A 21,415-nucleotide genomic window follows, 5' to 3' on the forward strand; every position below is an offset into this window, starting at 1 on the left:
ACATGAGTTTTTCCAAGAAAAAAATTGCTGAACTAAACTGCTCCATTGATCAGCCTGGTTCACCGAGATTATTTCTGATAACTATCTCTGCAGTGGGAGGATATTAGATCCTTTCCCTTTAAACAAATGCCTTTATTTTTGGGAAGTCAGAAACCCACATAGAATCCTATAATCATGGATAATTAAGATACAGAACAAAATTGATCAGCTTGCTGTGTTCATGTCAGCCAAAAGAGAGCAATGAAGATTAATGCCACATTCCAGTTCTTGATCTATAGTTTTGTAGCACATCTATGACCTGGTTCTCATCCAGGTATTTATTGACAGCTGCAGTGAATTCCAGATCCTGGCAGATTTTTGGCCATTTTTTTTTCTGTTCTAATCCCACCCAATATTATGTCTCTTATCAAAAGTACACACCCTCTAGCTATTGACCCGCTAAGCAAAGTGGTTCCTTTGGATTCATTCCAATTAGGCCTCTCGTAATTTTATTCACCTCTATTTATTTCCTCTGTTCCAATGAAAATAACTGAAGATTAACCAAACTAGTCTAATAAACATGTCACATCTTCATAAACCGCAATTCTACCGACCGGACAAGGCACACCTGATCAAAGGTACATGCCCCTTTGAGCGCCTAAGCATTGATTTCAAGGGACCCTTCCCCTCCCCCAACTGGAATGTCTATTTCCTTACAATCATTGACGAATACTCCTGTTTCCCTTTCGCCATCCCAGGCCCGACATGACCATGGCAACAGTTATCAAGGTCCTCTGCAATATCTTTATGCTCTTTGGGTATCCCAGCTTCATCCACAGCGACCAGGGGAGTGATGAGCTATGGCAGTACCTGATCACCAGGGGAATCGCCATGAGTAGGACCACCAGCTACAACACTAGAGGAAATGGCCAAGTGGAAAGGGAGAATGACACGGTCTGGAAAACCATCCTTCTGGCACTGAGGTTACAGGGCCTCCCCATCTCCCAATGGCAAGAAGACCTCCCAGATGGACTCCACTCCATCCACTCACTTTTATGTATGGCCACCAACAACATACCTCATGAACAAATGTTTGGTTTCCCTAGGAATTCTGCATCAGGGACTACACTGCCTACCTGGCTCACCTCCCCAGGACCAGTCCTGCTTCAGAAGCATGCCAGGCAATCCAAGACTGATCCACTGGTCGAGAGGGTCTGCCTCCTCCAAACTAATCCCCAGTATGCCTATGTTGTCTTCCCTGATGGGTGTGAGGACATGGTCTCGATCTGGGATCTGGCACCATCGGGCGCCTCTCTGACCATCACTGACCATCAACAGACACCCGTCCCTCACTGCTACCTTAGGGGTCCCTGAGCCTGCGGCTGACCACTCTCCACTCCATGATGCACCAGCACCACACTCCCTTACCCCCTCTGTCACCACCACCCCCGCCCCCGAAAAACTGTAACTGGTGATGACAGGCCAACCCCACAAGCTGCTCAGGATGCTAGGGCAGCACCCCAACCATTACCACATTGTTCGCTGCAGCAAAGGAGACTCCCCGAGATACTTAATCTGTAAAATGTATATATGTATATTTGTCTCACCCTGCAGAACTCTTCTTAAAAAGGAGGGGTGAATGTGGTAAACCATTGTTATACTATGATTGGCTGCTGGCTGGACACACCTCCTGACACCGATCCTACTCATAGCCCTTTGCATGCTTCCCATTCCACTCTGCCTTGCTCAGTCAATGAGGTTGATGGCTGTTTCAGTCTGTAGTTAATAGGACTTCATAACTTCAGTCTTTTGTGATTATTGATGATGCATCAGAGGCAAAGTCCTTCTATAACCATATAACCACTTACAGCACAGAACAGGCCAGTTCGGCCCTACTAGTCCATGCCGTAACAAATCCCCACCCTCCTAGTCCCACTGACCAGCACCCGGTCCATACCCCTCTAGTCCCCTCCTATCCATGTAACGATCCAGTCTTTCCTTAAATGTAACCAATGATCCCACCTCGACCACGTCTGCCGGAAGCTCATTCCACATCCCTACCACCCTTTGCATAAAGAAATTTCCCCTCATGTTCCCCTTATAATTTTCCCCCTTCAATCTTAAACCATGCCCTCTAGTTTGAATCTCCCCCACTCTTAATTGAAAAAGCCTATCCACGTTTACTCTGTCTGTCCCTTTTAAAATCTGCTTCTCTATTTCAATATTCTACCATTTATTCAGCAGTTCCATGCAATATTTTTAAAAATTTCTCAGATATGCTTTATTCATAATAAAAATACATACCAAAGAAGAACTCAGGACAAAGTTCTTTACATTCTAGTGACTACTCATTTAAGTTTTGTGCACAGCAATGTTAAAACATTATTTTTTTTGAAGGGACCATTGCCACTCTTGTGACCCCCTGCAGTGATATACCTTCCTGCTGAGGTCCTTCCCCATGGACCTTTTGCATTGGCTGCACTAAGCTTCATTGCATCCCATAGCAAGTACTCCTGCAATGTATTGCATGTGTATCATTTGCCTGTATGTCTGGTTGTGTGTTCGTATGTTTTTGCACTGAGGACTGCAGAGTGATGTTTCTTCGTGTTGCACTTGTACAATTGGATGATAATAAATTTGAACTTGTACTTGAATTTGGAATGTGCCAGTCAGCAGCATGCCTTTCCCAACATCTCACTCTGCTGGAAGACCATCATGTTTTGGGAAGACCAAAGAGGTGAGCTTCCAGTATTTGATGTTTGTCTCAGTGTGTGTTCTTGGGAATAGCATGTAAATCAGAGACCCCTACTCAAATGCATTGTGCAACATGTATAATGATGATTCCATTTCTCCTTGTCATTTGCACCTGAATCATAGCAAAATAATTTCATAACTCATGGATTAAAAAAGAGGAAAAGCCATATTTATGCTACTTTTTAATAAATAATTCTAAAAGAACTTTGAAGCCATTGTAACTGTCATTGTAATGTAGCATGCACAGCAGTCAATGTATCTATTAATATTATGAGATAATGACCAGAATACTTGGGATGATTCCCTTGATCTTTTCAAATAGTGTCATGGGCAGGGGTGTAGCCAGGTTCAATGTTAGGGGGAGCGAGCACATAAAAAGGCGTCACATCGCCTATCAGTGGTTGAATGGTGGGCTGTCGGACTGGTGTGCGGGGGGTGGGGATGGGGTCCGGGGTCATCAGTCCGGGGAGGTCGTCAGACCTGGGGGGGAGTGGGGGGTGTTGGACTGGGGAGATGGCCTTGGAGGGGAGGGAAAGATGCCACTTTTGAATAACCCACTGTTTCCCCTCGAGCTACGCCACTGGTCATGGGATCTTTTGCATCAATATCAGAAACATGGATCGGCCATTGCAAATTTCCCCTAGAGTGTAGCTGGGTGGTAGAATCTGGGGAGGTGGGGGGTGTGTGGTGTAAGTTGATGGGATTATGGGAAGAATAAAATTGGGTTAGAGCAGGTTTGTATGAGTAGTGTCTTTGATTAATGTGTGCTTGATGAATGGCACGGTGTACTTGAAGAATGGCGTGGTTTGCTTGTTGAATGGTATGGTGTGCTTGATGAATGACATGGATTGGTGGGATGAAGGGCTTGTTTGCAACTGTATGACTCCATCTGAATTTTTCAATCTGATTAGGAGGCAAGTGAGCCACCTCTAAACTAAAACTATTTCTGATCTAAATAATTCCACTTAATATCACAATTACTGTAATTAAAACCAAGCAAAACATCAGACTATTCCATTGTATAGACCAATTTAGCCTGATGAATGTTTACACACAAAACTGTTTGCTTGTAGTTCTGCTCATTGAATATATAAGAGCATAAGAAACAGGTGCAGGAGTTGACCAACTGGCCCATCGATTCATTACCTTGGCATCATTTTCCTTTACTACTCCAATATTCCTTGCTTCCCTCAATCTTGAAAAATATCCTGGATCCAAGTTCTGACTTTCCTCAGTCACTGAGCCTTCATAGAGCCCTGAAAGAGAATTCCAAAGAGTCACTTCCCTCTGGATGAAATCAGAGCAGAAAATAAACTGCTGGATGAACTCAGCAGGTCAAGCAATGTATATGAAGGCAGAGGGATGATCAAGGTACTGCATCAACACTGAGGAAGATAGCAGTGAGAAGAACTGGTGAGAGTGAGGATTGTGAGTGAGGATGATGGGTGGATGGACTCAGTGGAGGAGAGGGAGGGGAAAGTGTTAATGGTGATAAATAAGTGGGGTTGGAAGATCATAGAACATAGAAATCTACAGCTACTCGAATAACGCTAGAATTTCCCTACTGCATAACTTTCCATTTTTCTTAGTTTAGACAGATGGAAATGGTTGGAGGAAGGGAAAAGGTGGAAACAGTGGCTGGTGGGTGATGTGTGGAACCTGATAAGGGAGGGATGAACCAGAGGAAGATGAGGAGGGAGCAGAAAAATGAATCTAGAAAGCCAGGTGAATAGGTATGTGGGTGATAGTCAGATGGAACCAGGTAAGGGCAGGTAATGATTTGATAAACATATTAATGTCAAGATAGATTGTGATATCTTCATTTATTAATTACAAATAGATTGGCCTAATTGTAACAAAAGCAATTAAAATTATTGGCAATAATTGTCAAAGTATTCATCTACGTTCAGTATAAAATACGCTACATAGTTGAGGACCTGCCAGAACTCGAGAATAGTGCAAATGATAAGAAAACACCATGCAGAACATTGCAGAGCCCCAAGAGGGATGGTTTCATTTTCTGCATGACTAATGTTTCAAATTATAATGTATTTTACTTATTCTGTAATAATATGAAATATTATTGTTTGTATAAAATGATAGTTAAAATGTATAATATTGCATACATGCTTAAAGTAATATATTATTTGAATTAAATGTAAATTAATTAATGACAACATTGATGCAACAAAATTAACTTCAGTATAATTTCTAACAGTCATTGTCTGTGACTTTTATTGTGAATTATTTTTCCACACAAATTCTTAAGACAAGATTTATCAAAATAAAGAAGTATTCCATTTAATTCCATTTATGCCCTGAAAACAGTCTAACCATGAGACATAAATATTCATCTGTTCTCATCAGACAACCTAACTCTCGTCTTCCTGATGCACGATACTGACAATTAATACAATATATCATACCAGTCTAATGGTATTGTAACTACCCTAGCTCCAGAAAGACAAATGATGGCAACATTTGCTGAACTTCAGATCGGCACTGGGGCTTGACAAGCAGAATAATTATTTCTGTGCTTCAGGCCCCTGAAAAACATTTCCTCATGGGCTGAATTTTGTGGCAATCTTTGTAAACTATCAGTTTTGTTTCAACAATTGTTCGCTACATTATTTACGGCGTTAATTATAAGAAATTACCAATAGAATCATACTTCTATTCCCCTTCCCTTGGAAGAGACCCTTATCTGATGTATATATCCAGCATGTAGTTTAAATAAACTCATTAGCAGAATGGTGTAACAAGGCATCCAGTTATCTGTATGATCTAAAGCCCCTTGTGCCTCGTCCCCCACAGATCCATCAAGGTTATCTGAACCTTTTTTTTTGGCTATGGCTCTCTCCTAGACTCTGCTCAAAGTTTATGGGCCCCCCTGCCCTGAGAAGCAGTCACATTTTGATTTCTTCCGTACTTCTCTTCTACTGACTACATAAAACAAAACATTAAAAATATTGATATTACATGAGGTGAAAAAAAAGCAAGGCTTTATTTAAATGTGCTATGTCCTCAGTGGGGCCATAGGGTCCCTGTTGAGAATGGCTGATCTAAAGCTGTCAGATCAGATATGTTGGCCTCACTGAATCACTGGCCCCTCTCACACTTGCGTCCCACTTAACTGGCCGTTCAGTGTCCTGGGATAGGAATGGGGGTTTGGCCTTTCGTACTAGACCACTCCTAATTGGGACACTGAATGCTTTCACACTTGCAAGATTTATCCCTGGCGTTTGATCTGTTCTACCTTCAATCAGAAGTGTCTGGATGATGCGGCATATATTAAAAACGGAAGTGATGTCATCTAATTCTGTACAGTGGCGGCCATCAGACAGATCGCTTTGGATGTCCTAAAGATGTCTGAATCCATCACCACACAGTCAGATCTTACCAGCTCCCTTATCTGCAAGTCGTTGCAGAGTGCCTGGCCTTAAAAGGCAACGAACTCCTGATCTCAGGTAGTGGAATTTTAATGATCTCTTGCGTATAACCTGTGAAGTGTTTGAGGAGGAGAGGTTGGCTGAGCTGAGAGTCCACTGTAAAATGCTCTTGGTTATAATGAAGTATCTTGAACGGGTGCATAATAGCAGAAGTATGTGAAAGAGGGAGAGATCTCAGGGACCCATATTCTGGTATTTGAAAAATACGATGATGCCCAGTGGCGTGAGAATCTACAAATGACTTGTGCCACATTCGATTTCATTGCTGGGATACTGGGGCCACACTTGAAGTGTAAAAACATAAAATGCCAAAAATCCTCTGGAACCACGGATCAGACTTGTTGTAGCATGCCACGCTCGGAGAGTATCATTCCATCAGTGTGCTTTTTGGTGTTGGTATCTCCACTGTATTCACGTTGATGAGGCAGGTGACCGCTGCGGTGAAAAGATACCTCATGCCACGTTTCATAGGGCTGCCAACTTGGGAGCCTCTCCTGGAGACTATAGAGGTATTTGAAAGAAGGGGTGGTTATCCAATGTTTGCCGGTGCCATAGATGGCACACATATTCCCATCATTGCCCCACAGGATGATCCAGCATCCTACTACAATAGAAAAGGATGGCACTCTATCGTTCTCCAAGCTGTGGTCGACCATAACTGCTGGTAAGGTTGATCATTCCATTATTGGCATTTATCTCCACTTGAAAATATAAGCATTATGTGGTTCCAGCTGAAACCCTCTGTGTTTGTAGCTTCACGGATGTGTATGCGGGTTGGCCAGGTCGCACTCATGATGCTCGCGATCTTCTCAACTGCTGAAGATACAGGTGGTCAGTTATTCCACCATGACGTAAGTGATTTCTATCAAAGTGCATTATGATACCTTAACAAGTGCAGGTGATCCTGTGGTTTGTGATAAACCCCAGCTTTGAACATGATGCATGCCATTGTTGAGTTGATGCTGCCCATGTATCCCTTCAGCTTTTTCTCACCCACACACTCGATTTGGTTGCATCACAGGTCTCCAGAATTGTGAATGGTGTGGAAATACCTGCGCATTTGATCGGGGACCCCACCTAATGGCTGATTAAGGGGTTCACACAACATCACATCATTGATCACCATAAGAGCACATTTCAACTTCAGACTAAGCTCCGCTAGAATGGTTGTGGAGAATGCATTTGGTTGTCTCAAAGGTCGCTGGAGGTGCCTGTCCAAACGAATAGATACTAATACCGCCTTTGTGTCAGACATAGCTGTTGCCTGCTGTGCGCTGCATAATATCTTTAGGCTTAACAAAGAGCACTTCCTGGAAGAGTGGAGAGCTGAAGTCTCTGATCTCCCATCTCCAGAAAGTGTCCCTTACAGAGGTGCCACAGGCCGTGGTCCGCAGGCCATATGTGAGGCTATTATGGAAGTCCTGTGTGGAAGTGAGGGTAATGACTAAGTCTAATCCTTTAAGGGTCAATAACATTTATTGCTCATCTTTGAACATAGTGCAACAGTTAAATACGAACTTTAAAAAAAAACTGTATAATAACCACTGGAACTTTATGTACAACATTAATGTAAACATAGTCAATAATTGTCAATAAAGACAGTGGAAAAAATTTCTTGAAACAAACTTTAACATTTTTGGCAACTTTTCCTTCACATTAACCTTCAACATTACTTCAACGTACTACAGAATTGTAAACATTACGACTTTGGAGAAAAACGAAGGATGTAAACTGATCATTGGACATTCTCATCCTCATCCTCCAGCAGGTGAATGTAGGAGCTGAGATAATGGCCAATAATGGCTTGATCAGCTGCAGTCTCAGCACCCACCGGTGATGAGTGTGTCCCACCTGAGGGGTTGATAAGGGTTGGCATGTAGGCTGGGTGCACCATTGGAGATGGAAGACGGCTGCGGGAAAGGGAAGGCTGTGTAGGTTTGCAAGAGGGAGGAGAATGGAATGGGGAGGGCTGATGGTGGTGCACGGTAGGAGGGGTATGCAATGAGGCTTATGGCATCATGGTAGCAGAGGATAGTTGGAATAATGGGGAGGCTGGGGGGAAGGAGGATGCAGGAGGCCTGCCAAGGGTGGAAGGAGACTGAATGGTGGAGGGCCAAGGATGGACTCACACAATCACTTCGATTGATGAGGCAAGTCTGGTTATAACTGCTGTCTCTGCCTGCATCTCCTGTTGAATCTCCGTTATCAGGCGTGTTATCCATCATTTTCAGTCTGGCGTTCCAGTCTGTTAGTGGCATGTTCCTGTCTTTTGCTCTGTTGCTGTGCCAGTCATTGCTCCTGCATCAGCCTCTACACCATCTCAGACTGCCTCTCCCTTCTGTCTCGTTCTCTTTCCTGGTCCATCTGGTCTATTTCAGATAAGAGCACACGCCTCTCATTTGCCACCTCCTGCCTCTTCGTGGGCTCCTTATGTTTCTGCCTCATTCTGGCTCCTGGATATTGGTGAGACAAATAAGTGAATTAAATGCCATGCCCTCACCTTTAATTCAAACAAGAATTTTCTTTGAACAGATTAATTACAAGGCTTACCAACTCCCAGTACAGCAAGAGGTGTGATCCCTGTATTATCACCAGTTGATCTTGGGTCAGCTGCCAAGGTACTGGCAGGGGATGAGGCAGTGGGAGGGAGTCGAGGTATTGGGGGAGGGGAGAGCACCAGGAGCAGACGAGGGACCAGGGGTGGTTGATGGATCTGTGGGGGACGAGGCACAAGGGGCATCTGGTTCGTGAACCCATCCTCCTCCTCATCCTCCTCCTCTTCAGGTTGCAAACTAGGTTGAGGGGATTGCGCATCTGCCCCCTCCTCCGAGCCTGAAGGTTGCCTACAAGGCCAAGTGGTGTCGCTTGCCTGCTTGTACCCCATATGTCGTATGCCAGATTAAAATAAAGCCAGTCTCAATGGTCTGCACCACTCCTCCCATTATGGTCCGTAACCTGGTGAAGCTTCCTTTTGAATGTTATTTAACTTGTTTTTTGTCCCTCCTGATACCCCAGATCCCGAAGCTTTGCTGCAATGTCCTAATAAAATCACCCATCCTTAATTGCGCGTGTTAATTCATAATCCAGATCCCTCCTCCAACCTTAGGGTGAGGAGTTGCTGCACCTCCCTATCACCCCAGTTTGTAAAAGCCATTGTTTTTTTCTGTTTTCCTTTAACTTTTTTCACTGATTTATACTTCTTTAAAGTCCACCCAAATAAACTCAGATCTTATAACTCACAGCACTTAACAAGCCCAGCCCATGTGCCTGCTAGTTATAACTTCAGAGCAGAGATGGAGGAGGAGTATCTGCATTACCTTTGCACTCCGGCACGTCTGCAACACACTTCCACCCAGGACTTGACGTGATCACACAAAAAAATGATGTCATTTCAATCCTACAATGCAATTGCCTGTTTCACACTTGTCTGAGTGCAATGCCGGTGTTGTAGATGCCGGGGATTGTACTAGGGATCGAGGCCGTCAATCCCCGGCATGAGATGACGGCATCAGACACCAGTATTGAACTGATTTAACTTTCATACTTGCCACTTTAAAGGCCAATTGGCATTTGATTCCTGGGATCACTTGCAAGTGTGAAAGAGGTTTATGTTGCAGGACACCAAAACCCATTCCTGACTGGTGGTCCATTGATGGGAGAGTGGAAAATAGTGGCACAAAGTAATGGAAGGTCACATCTAAAATAGCTATAGGCTGCCCAGTCAGAATCACAGAGCTGCAATATTCAAGAAAAGGAAAGACACTCTTGTATTACCCATACCTCTCAGTATGATATCATGAGATGTCTCTAAAATACATTAATTCAGAAATATTACAGTGTAACACAAAGTTTTAAGGACCATTCAATAATTTTTGTTTAGAAATACTGCAATCCTGCAATTCTGATATTGTAAGTTAGATATATGTGAGAGGATGTGAGTACAAGAGGAAAGAGGTCTTGCAGCATTTATATTGTCAAATTACACTTGGACAATAGTGTATAGTTTTCAGGTTTAATAACCTTGCAATAAAAGGAGTGCACTGAAGATTAATTAGACTGGTTCCAATGATAGTGGCTGTGCATGTGAGGAGAGTTGAAGTACATGAGGCCTGTCTACGATTGAGCTTGGAACAGTGTTTTTTTTTTGGTCTGAGGCCCACCTAGCTTCCAGTCTAACATACCATACTTCTGAATCAGTCAGAATCCGTCTTGTGTGGAGCTCTAGTAGGAACCGTGACTGAGTGGTGAGCACCAAACTAAGAGATGGCCATATGATCTCACTGACCTCGGTGGCAGATTGCTCTCCACTCCACTCAAGGTCACCTGGGAGGACTGAGACATGACCTCAGACCCATCCTGACCTCAGTAGGTTGGGAAGTCTCCGTAGCCCACATGGAAATGCACCATGGCCCACTACTTGGGAATCAATAGTTCAGAAGAATGAAAAAAAGATCTTGTTGCAATTGTCAAAATTCTTACAGACCCAACAGGCTGAATGCAGAGACAATGATTGCCTGGGTGAGCACTCCAGAACTGAGGTCAAAATCTCAGGGAAAATGCCGTTTGGAACTGAGATGAGTAGAAATGTCTCCAGGCTAAGGGTGTGAATGCTCAATTCTTGACTTCATCCAATCAGATCAATAGGCTTCTGGGTTTTCAGGGGGTCAAGGGATATGGGGAAAGCACATGAAAATTATACTGAGATATACCTGCACATTTTTACTGGCCCCATCTGCCCCACGTGCACAAAGACAGGATTCCCCTTGTCCTCATCTATCATCCCACCAGCTTCCACATCCAACATATTATCCTACACCATTTCTGCCATCTACTACGTGATCCCATTGCAAGACACATATTCCCTTCATCTCCTCTCTCTGCTTTCCACAGGGAATATTCCCACTGTGAATCCCTCATCCACTCCTCCCTTTCCACCAATCTCCCCCTTGGAATCTACCCCTGTGACCATAGAAGTGCTACACTTTCTCCCACACCCCCTCCCTCACCACCATTTGGGACCCAAAACAGTTCTTCCAAGTGAAGAAGCACTTCGCTTGTGAATCTGCATGGGCTATCTACTGTATCCAGTGTGGTCTCCCTTTCATTGGAGAGACCTGGATATTGCCTCAATGAGCAATGGGGGATCTGTGGAGATAGGTTTTTAGATAGTTTATTTGGACATGGATATCATCCAGGACTTTGAATGAAAGAATATCACTTATCAGAACCCTTCCCATCCCCAACAGGGAAATTTTATTGCTCATTTTCAGGCTCATTACAATTTCTAAGCCATTATCATTTAATATGTACCATTTCTTTGCAAAGGAAGAATAACCAGAGGCAAAAGATGAACATAGAATAACAAGTACCAGGTCCCTCAGCCATGAGAACAAAGCTCTGGGACTTTGGAGAGATGGAGACTCAGAAATTCTGGTTGCTTGTGGTATAACCCTCTGGGTTCTTTTCTGTCTGGAGATGCTGATGACTTGAAAAGTATGTTTTGTTGCTCAGCCACATATTCTGACTCAGGAGTCAGGCTGCACTTTCCAGGGATGTGTCCTTTCAATCACTGAATGCTTGAGGAGGATGCATTGATGAGCAGACTGCCGCTCAGGATTGCTTCTTCGCCTACCTGATTTTCCCATTGCACAGCCACTTTCTTACTCAAGCATCGGCTGAAACAAAAATTATTTTTAAGTCCCTGTTTATTTTCTCTCTCCATAGCCTATGTGGTGTACACCATGCTTTACTCCATCAGCAGATAGCATTCCTTGAAAGCTGCACCCAGTTGTGATATAGGTTGGATCCATATCTATCCAGGCACCTTATCATTGCTTCAATATGCCAACAATCAGTGTAATGATTTGCCTCAAGAGAGCCACCTGTGTCATACCTCAGCTGGTGTTCTCAGCCACACACCCTTTGTAATTTTCTGTATTTCTCCTGGGGCCCAAAGTTACGATACCTCAATTCTACCTTTTTCCATACATTTTCCATACTTTTCTCTTCAAATTTTTTTTTGCTGATGTTCTCTCGCAGATTACTTTTTCCTTCATTATCAGTTTCTTTGACATTCTTGCAGATTTTATAACGCTCTTACTCCTCACATTTAATTCACTTATTAGCGTTGACACTGTAAACCTATTTTAATGTAATATTCCATTCACTTCCCCTCAGCACCTTCACATTAGCTGCTCCAAGCCTCAGTGTGTCCCTCAGCGCATATACTTGAAATCTAGAATGCACCCATTGGTGTGCAAAAGACCAACAGGTTTTGGGCAGTTCACCGAGATGATGATCTTCCAGCAATTCTTGATGACTGTCTCTGCATGCATCCCCGGGAACAGCCCACAAATCAGAGTCCTCTGTTATGCGGGGACAAACTGTGACAAGGACTGTTGCATCATTCTCCACACACTTTTAGCAAATCTGCATTCTGCAAAGAAGTGGCTGACTGTCTCCACACAGTCATCTTGGGGACAACGTGACCTGTGGATGATTTTTCTGTCACACAGGCCAGCCAAGTGTCCACCTCCTATCCTACATGTAGGAAATGGTATCTCTGAGGGTTAACTGGCTCTGCTGGTTGCTCCACTCCACCCATTACGCTGCTCCAAGTCTCTGATATCATCCAAACTAACGCACACCTCAAAAATGTTCTTCCTATATTCCTACAGAATTGTGAGCTTCATCGTGTAACACCCTTTTATCTCCTCTGATCATTTCTTTGTTCTGAAAAAAAATCATCAGTGGAATAAACTTTGCCCTTAGGCAGTTGTCATTTTTCAGTCTTTTACAGCATTCACCAATCCACCTCACCAAGTCTATTTGTTCAAAAGCTCAGTTATTCATTGGCTTTCAACAATCATCGTCCAGCTTCTTCACCTCCTGCTATTGCATTACATCACTATGTTGATGTATGTTTAATAGTTTAAAAACTGAATGTGGTTCAGGAAGCCATTCAAGAAGGGGAGAGAAGAGAAATATAGTGGTAATTGGGGATAATATAGTTAGGGGAATAGATAAAGTTCTCTGTTGCAGGGATAGATTGCCCCAAAGACTGTATTGCCTGCCTGATGCCTGGGTTTTGGACATCTGAGTTGACCTGCAAAGGAATTTGCATTGGGAGGGGAGGTCCTGTTGACAAGTTTACTGGAGTTCTTTGAGGATATAATGAGCATGGTAGGTAGAGGGGTGCAGATGGACGCTGTTTACTTGGGTTTCTAGAAGGCATTCGATAAATCCCTTAAACGACATAGAGAGGGTAAGGAATCATAGAGGTGGGGATGATGTATTAACTTGGATAGATGATTGGTTAACCAATAGAAAGCAGAGAGTTGGGATACAGGGGTTTTTATCTGATTGGAATCAGTGTTGAGTCATGTGTCGCAGGGGTCAGTCCCACAACTGTTCATGCTATACAGTACATAAATGATCTGGAAGAGAGAAATTTAAGTTCTTGGGAGACACTATCTCAAAGGATCTTTCCTGGACCCAACACACTAATGGCATCATGAAGAAAGCACGTCAGTTGCCTCTACTTCCTCAGGAGTTTGCGGAGGTTTGGTATGACATCAGAAACCCTGGAAAATTTCTACAGATGTGTGGTGGAAAGTGTGCTGACTGGCTGCATCATAGTCTGGTATGGGGACACCAATACCCTGAGCATAAAGCCCTGCAAAAGGTAGTGGAGGATGCCCAGGACATCACAGGCAAAACTCTCCCCACTACAGGGAAGGTTGCCATCGGAGAGCAGCACCAAACATTAAACCCAAGACACGCTCTCACTGCTGCCATCAGGAAAGAGCTATAGGTGGCACAAGACTCACACCTCCAGGTTCAGGAACAGCTGCTCCCCCTCCGACATCAGACTCATCAACAACAAACTCAATCAGGAACTCAATGAAGGACTCATACTTGTGCACTTTATTAATTTTAAAAATTCTCTCTGTATTGCACAGTCAGTTTGTTTACATTTGTTATATGTTTACAGTTCTTTATTTGTTTACATGCGTACGCTGTGTACAGCCTTTTTGCACTACCAATAAGAGGTCATTCTGTCTCACCCACAGAAAAAGAATTTCAGGGTGGTATGTGATGTCACTTATGTACTCCGACAATACATCTGAATTCTGTGAGTACAGAGTGTAGTGTATTTAAGTTTGCTGACCACACCAAATTGAGTGGAAAAGGAAATTGTGCAGAGGATACGGAGAGCCTGCAGAGAGGTATGGATAGATAAGTGGGCAAAGGTCTGGCAGATGGAGTAAAATGATGTTATCCACTTTGGGAGGAAAAATGGAAGATCAAAGTATTATTTAAATGGAAAGCAATTGCAGCATGCTGACATGCAGAAGGACTTGCAGGTGTAGCCGGCTATCAAGAAGGCAAATGGAATGATGGCCTTTATTGCTAAAGGGATTGAATTTAGGAGCAGGAAGATTATGCTGCAATTGCATTAAGTACTGGTGAGGCTACATCTGGAGTTTTGTGTGTGGTTCTGGTTGACTTATTTGAGGAACGGATGCACTGGCTCATCACTGGCTCATCACCCCCCTCATCACCAGGTTGATTCTGGAGATGAGGGGGGGGGGGGGGGAACCTAAGAGGAGAGATTGAATAATCTGGGACTGCATCTGTTAAAATTTACAAGAATGAAAGGGAATCTTATAGAAACATAAAATTATGAAATGTATTGATAAAATTGAGGTTTCCTTTGGTGGGTGAGACCAGAACTCAGGGACATAGCCTCAAGATTCATGGTAGTAGATTTAAGATGGAGATGAGGAGGAACTGTTTTTCCCAGAGGGCAGTGAATCTATGGAATTTATTGCCCTTTGAAGCAGTGGAGGCTACCTCAGTAAATATATTTTACATTGTAGGGAAATTAACTTTTATTCATTAGGAGTTGGTTGAATCTGTCCACTGTTATGTTATTGAAGTCTCAATAAATCAAAAGTAAAATGCTCACTGTAGAGTGGGTATGCATGGAACTTTCTCCCCCATTAATCTGTCACAAGAGATATTCACACCACTGAAGAAAAATTACAGCTGGGCGTCTGCTTTTTCTGAATCAAAACGATATCTGATTTCTTTTCATCAAATTGAAAATAGCTGTTTGCTCAAAGGAATAATTTTATTTTAAGTTACAGTTCAGACTTACTATATCATTTTCCCTATCAGGTTCCCTTTTAAAACACTGGTCCCGTTAGGGGCAAGTTGCTTGGCACCTTTGATGTCTGAGTTATTTTACAAATTAATTTGGAGACTTTTAAGAGGAGGGCCACAGATGTAATTCTCTTCTGCGAGGTCAAGCTTTGGCAATGATGAAATCCATTTCCACAGGTTGTGTGAGAATTTCAGTTTATTTTTTTCGGTTAAATTTGAGGTTAATTATCCCACAGTTATTTACAGAATATAGAGCATTATAACACAGTACAGGCCCTTTGGATCACAATATTGTGCTGACCTCCTGTACATAAGCCGATCCAAAACTTCTCTACCTCACACTCTTAACCCTCTTTTCTTGCATCCATGTGGCTTTCTAAGAGACTTTTAAATGTACCTATTGTACCAGCTTCCATCACCACTCCCAGCAATACATTCTAGACACCACTACTTTCTTAGTAAAAAAAAATGACCCTGACTTCTTCCTTAAGCTTTCCTCCCCTCTCCTTATATAGATGTCCTCTGGTATATGCTACTTTTGCCCTGGGATAAAGATGCTGGCTGTTCATCCTATCTATGCCTCTCATAATCTTATCTTCTTCTTCTTTGGCTTGGCTTCGCGGACGAAGATTTATGGAGGGGGTAAAAAGTCCACGTCAGCTGCAGGCTCGTTTGTGGCTGACAAGTCCGATGCGGGACAGGCAGACACGGTTGCAGGGGAAAATTGGTGGGTTGGGGTTGGGTGTTGGGTTTTTCCTCCTTATAAAGCTCTATTAATTCACATCTCGTTCTTCTTTGCTCCAAAGTGAAAAACCTGAGCTCTGCTAAACTTGCCTCAAAAGACACATTCTCCAAACAGACAACATCATGGTAAATCTCCTCTGCACCCTCTCCAAAGCTTCCATATCCTTCCTGTAATGAGGCGACCACCGCGGAACACAATATTCCAAGTGTAGTCTAACCAGAGTTTTTTAGTGCTGCAACATTACTTCAACAGGGTTCTTGAACTCAATTCCCGACAGATGAAGGTCAGCATACCATAACCCTTCTTTACTACCCCATCAACCTGTGCAGTAACCTTGAGAGATCCATGGATTCACCCCCCAAGATCCCTCTGTTCCTCCACACTATTAAGAATCCTACCATTAAACAGGTACTCAACATTCCAAAATGCATCATTTCACACTTATGTGGATTGAACTCCATCTGGCACTTCTCCACCCAACTTTGCATTTTATCTATATCCTCTTATAACCTACACTATCCACAACACTGGAAGGTTGTGCCTTGTCCTTTTCTCTTGTTACTCGCAGTGCGTCCCTTTCTTTTTCGGACAAAGTCCGCCCACTGGCCCAAGCTACAACTTTTCCCCTCCAACCCGAGGTGCAGGCGGCCTTCATCCGCATCAGGCAAGACATCGCGGACGCCACAATGCAGGCTGTGGATGAGGACTCCCCCTTTCAGGTGGAGAGTGATGCCTTTGAGGTAGCCCTCGCCGCTATCCTCAACCAAGAGGAGCTCCCTGTCGCTTTCTTCTCCAGTACCCACCACGGCTCCGAGCTAGGGCATTTCGCCATTGAAAAGGAGGTCTAGGCGATTGTGGAAGCGGACCGCTACTGGCACCACTACCTGGCCAGCAGGAGATTCACCCTCCTCACGGACCAGCGGGCCATGGCATTCATGTTTAACACTACACATAAGAGCAAGATCAAGAACGACAAGATCCTGCGCTGGAGAGTCGAGCTGGCAACCTACAGCTATGACATCCAGTACCACCCCGGGAAGTTTAACGACTCCCCCAATGCCCTCTCTCGCACCTGCACATCTATGCATGATGACAGGCTGCAGGCATTGCATGAGTCCCTCTGCCATCCGGGTGTCACCAGGCTGTACCACTTCATTAAGTTCCGGAACCTGCCGTACACCATCAAGGACGTCTGGGACATGACCGAGGCCTGTCGTGTAAACCCCGTTTCTTTCGCCCACCCCAGGCCCATGTTGTAAAGGCTACTCAGCCTTTCGAGCGTCTCAGCGTGGACTTCAAAGGGCCCCTGCCTTCCACGAACCGAAATGTCTACTTCCTCATGGTAGTGGATGAGTACTCACGCTTCCCTTTTGCTATCCCTTGTCCAGACACCTCCACTGCCACTGTCATCAGAGCCCTGGGGCAGATCTTCATCATGTTCGGCTAACTTGCCTTCATCCACAGTGACCGGGGGGGGGGGGTTCTAGTTTCATGAGTGACGAGCTGCACCATTACCTGACAGCGAAGGTAATTGCGACCAGTCGCATAACGAGCTATAACCCAAGAGGCAATGGGCAAGTGGAACGCGAAAATGGGGTGGTCTGGAAGGCAGTTCTCCTGGCTCTCAGGTCAAAAGGGTGGGCCATGGTGTACTGGCAGGACACCCTGCCCAAGGTGCTCCATGCCATTCGGTCGCTGATGTGTACGGCTACCAACGAGACACCTCACGAACGTCTGTTCTCATTCCCCAGGAAGTCGGCGACTGGAATGTCCCTCCCAGCATGGCTTACGTCCCTGGGACCTGTGCTCCTGTGTAAGCACGAACAGAAAGCCGAAGCCCTGGTCGAGCAGGTCTTCCTCTACATGCAAACCACAACTACGCCTATGTTAGGTTCAGCAGTGGCAGGGAGGACACCATCTCAACCAGGGACCTGGCACCAGCAGGAGCACCCACCATACCACGCCATCCTCCAGCCCAGGATGACGCTGACCGGGCATACATCCCCATCCCCAGGCAGTTATGGGGCATGCAGGAACTCCTTGACCATCAGGGGCCCACTTCAGTGCTGGGAAGTGAACCTGTCGCCCCACCCATCCAATACGACCCTCATATGTCGACCCTGGCCCCCCTGGCCACCCCTCTGCGCAGCACCACACCAGTCACACAGACCCCTGCTGCCAGCCCCCCACCCACTTACCCTCCGACCAGTGACCAGGAGCCAGTCCTACGACGGTCACAGAGACCCCGGAGGCCACCGGACAATCTCAACCTGTAAATATTGTATGTATATAGGGGGTACGATTCCTTGTTACTGTGCCCCTCCCCCCGGGACAATTTTAAAGAAGGGGGTGAATGTGGTGGTACACCACCAGCCTACTGCAGGGGGCAACCTCTGTACCTGCAGGAGTGTAAGGGGACAGGATAACACCTGGCTGGCAGCCAATCAGTCGTCTTGAAGGGATCAAGCCCCACCCAGTCGGATATCAATCACCCTCCGGGCCAGCCTGGCTCTGTGGAAGTCTTTGTGGATTAAAGCCTGTTGTACAGTCTTTACCTTGCGTGTGTCTGATTCTGGCTAACAGCCCACCACAACCAGGATCACTGTCAGAGTTACTTTTCCACAACCTAGTAACTGGTTTTAATTAGCGTTAGAGAGCTTAATATAGCAAAGATAAAGATATATAACCAACGTTACTGGCAGCTTGAGCCCTTAGTTATGTATTTTCATCTTTGCCACATACACTGTTTGACCTGCTGAGTTTCTCCAGCATTGGAGAAATGCATCAAGTGTGTGTTGGGGTAACATTGTAACAGCGCAGTAGAGCAGGAGCCAATAGATCAGAATGGGAGTGTGGTGTAGAGTTCAAGTTGCAGGTGGCCGGAAGATTGGGGTCTCTCCTGAGGACTGAAAGAAGATCTGCAGCGAGGACATCTGATCTCATTTGAACATTGTGGACACCGGATTGTCTACTCTAGTCAGTAGCTCGAGGCAGGCTGAAAATTTCAGATTTAAACACCTGCCACTTTAAATTGAAATTAACTTGACATTTAAAAACATACAATTTCTGCAACAAATTCTTTTAGTGAAGGGTCTCCTCTGCTACACTCATTGGATGTAATGGTAACGTCACTTTTCATTTTGAAACAAATACTCGAAACCCTTGCACAGGTTTCCCGACAGAGTAGCATGTGTGCGTGTATATAGAGGGGGCGATTTGGTGCAAGACTGTGCACTCGGTCATCTCTGATGCAGATCTTTGATGCAACTCATTTTTAAAAATTCAAATAAAAGGATTACGTTTAACAAAATGCAATCCCGGCTCTAAATGTGTCAGCAAATAGCACTGCTGGCTTTGCGTTTCCTTCCTCCCACTGTGCATCAAACCTGCTGCCGCCCGCGGTGTGGGACACTGCGCTGGGTTTGCAAGGTAGCAGCAGAGCTGCCCCCACGACATGATGGTGCTGTAATGGAGTGTGGGAGGAGGGGATGATCTTTCCGACAGCAGAGACTGTCGGTAGCAGCTCCCTCCCTGCTCACTCACAAAACCATGCGGAGACTGTCGGACATAAGTCTGCACCTGAATCAGCTGAAGTATCTGTCTCCTTCGTCCTCCCAAGATCAGCAGTGCTCCCGGTCCTTTATGGATGTCAAGGCTGCATCGAACGGTGTTTCCAGCATCGAGGACAGGATCCTACGGATTACGGGATATTACGGTTATTACCCGGGATATTCGAGTCATCAAAGTAAGTGAAGTGTTGGCAGCCAAACTCCGGCTTTACGGTGCAATCGAAACGCTTCCTGACTGCGAGGTTTTTTTTGGTCGTTCTCGCATTCCAAGAGCGCCAGCCGAAGAATTGTGCTCAGTGCAAAACTTGGGGAGGAATTTGTTGGGGAACTCCACTGTACATCGGTTACGGTTCTTCAATCCCGAGTCTGGTGCTTTGGGGAGTTGGGGGGGGTGGGGGGGGGTGGTGATACATTGTCGTGAACGAACCCGAGCTTCAGGCAGCGAAAGATCCGCACAGTAATTCGGCGGCAGTCCTGTATTGAGAAAGACTCCCCCCCCCTCCCCCCACCCGGCTTCGGGATGAGTTCTTTCTTAACCTGGTCTTTATTGTGCGCGTCTTCTTCCCGAGCAGTGAATTAGCTGCTTTACCCCGACCACATCACAGCATTTCAGTCTCTGGTGTCATCCTGGGCTCGCCTGCGAGAAGCCCAGAAGGTGGTGAACGGCGAAGGGATGCAAAGTGAATAGAAATGGGATTTAAGAGGATTGCAGCAATGTGAATGACAGGATTGTGGCACCAACGCTGACCGAATAATTTAACTCCGATTGTCGTTTGAGATTAAATGTAGGGATTATCGGATCATGGGATATATATATTTTGGTCCAAAAAAGAGCAGAATAAATTGATGCAAAACGTGCCGCGATCTGCACGCTGGAAGACCCGAGTTAGACGCCGTCCTTTCACCAGCAGTGCCCGGTCTGATGGCGAGCTCTCGGCGCGTCCGTCCTGCTGTTAAATCAACAGCCCGCTCTGGAGGGGGAGCACCTCCCCGCCTCTCCATTTCTCCAGTCCTGTTTTGTTTTGGAGGCGGGGGAAGGGGAGGGCAACAAGAAGGAATGCTTTCTTTTGGGAATTCTCCGTTGGGCCAGCGTCATCATCCAGCTGTGGACAGTGCGGGGGGCGAGAATGAATGGCCGCTGAAGATTGGCCACCAAGCGCCTCGGTTCAGGACGGCGAACTCCCGTAGAATTTGGAGCACGGACACAGGGCACTTGGCCCAACAGGTCCATTTCCGCACCAGCCTCACACACACACACACTCTCCTACCCCTGTTCTCCCTCCGAGTCCCGAGTGAAGCACAAATTTCTCCCTCCCAATGGTCCTCTTCTGCCCTGACAACGCTGCGACATGTGTGAATGCGACATCTGATCGCTTGCCAATAATTACTGGCGCCCGGATAGGGGGAAAAAATAAATATTGGGCTTTTTCAGAAATATTAACATTATCCACCGTGACACTTCCACAGCGTCATATTTTATTTAGGCACGAGTTTCCCGTCTTTAAATGGCAAAATTAAAACGAGAGGTGATTTGGTGATTATTATTTCCCCAGGACTTATTGTTCAGCTCTTCAACGCTACAAGCTGTTTCTCGACCTGAGACGGGGAGAGGTTATTTTATCCTTTTGGTCAGCCTGTAATTAAAATAAAGATTATTTTTCGCACAAAGGAACCTCATTGTCAAGAATTAGACAACAGGGCTCTTCCAAAACGAAACTCCATAGCTCAGGAAGAATAGCTCAGATATTTAG

At 45.1% G+C, this 21,415-nt stretch overlaps 1 protein-coding gene across 3 annotated transcripts in view; it reads right to left on the reverse strand.

Moving 5' to 3' along the window:
- Window positions 1-7,785: 7,785 nt before the first annotated feature.
- LOC138753667 (uncharacterized) overlaps window positions 7,786-21,415 on the reverse strand; it is a 159,402-nt gene continuing 145,772 nt past the window's right edge. For all 3 annotated transcript variants that reach the window (XR_011351350.1, XR_011351346.1, XM_069916930.1), the window contains one exon: window positions 7,786-8,635. Coding sequence is in view for 1 of the 3 variants with exons in the window: in XM_069916930.1 (XP_069773031.1) it covers window positions 8,624-8,635 (12 nt within the window). In the remaining 2 variants the exon portion in view is untranslated. The remainder of the gene's footprint in view (window positions 8,636-21,415) is intronic.

This window comes from Narcine bancroftii, chromosome 2 (genome assembly GCF_036971445.1).
Source record: "Narcine bancroftii isolate sNarBan1 chromosome 2, sNarBan1.hap1, whole genome shotgun sequence".
Taxonomy (NCBI): Eukaryota; Metazoa; Chordata; class Chondrichthyes; order Torpediniformes; family Narcinidae; genus Narcine; species Narcine bancroftii.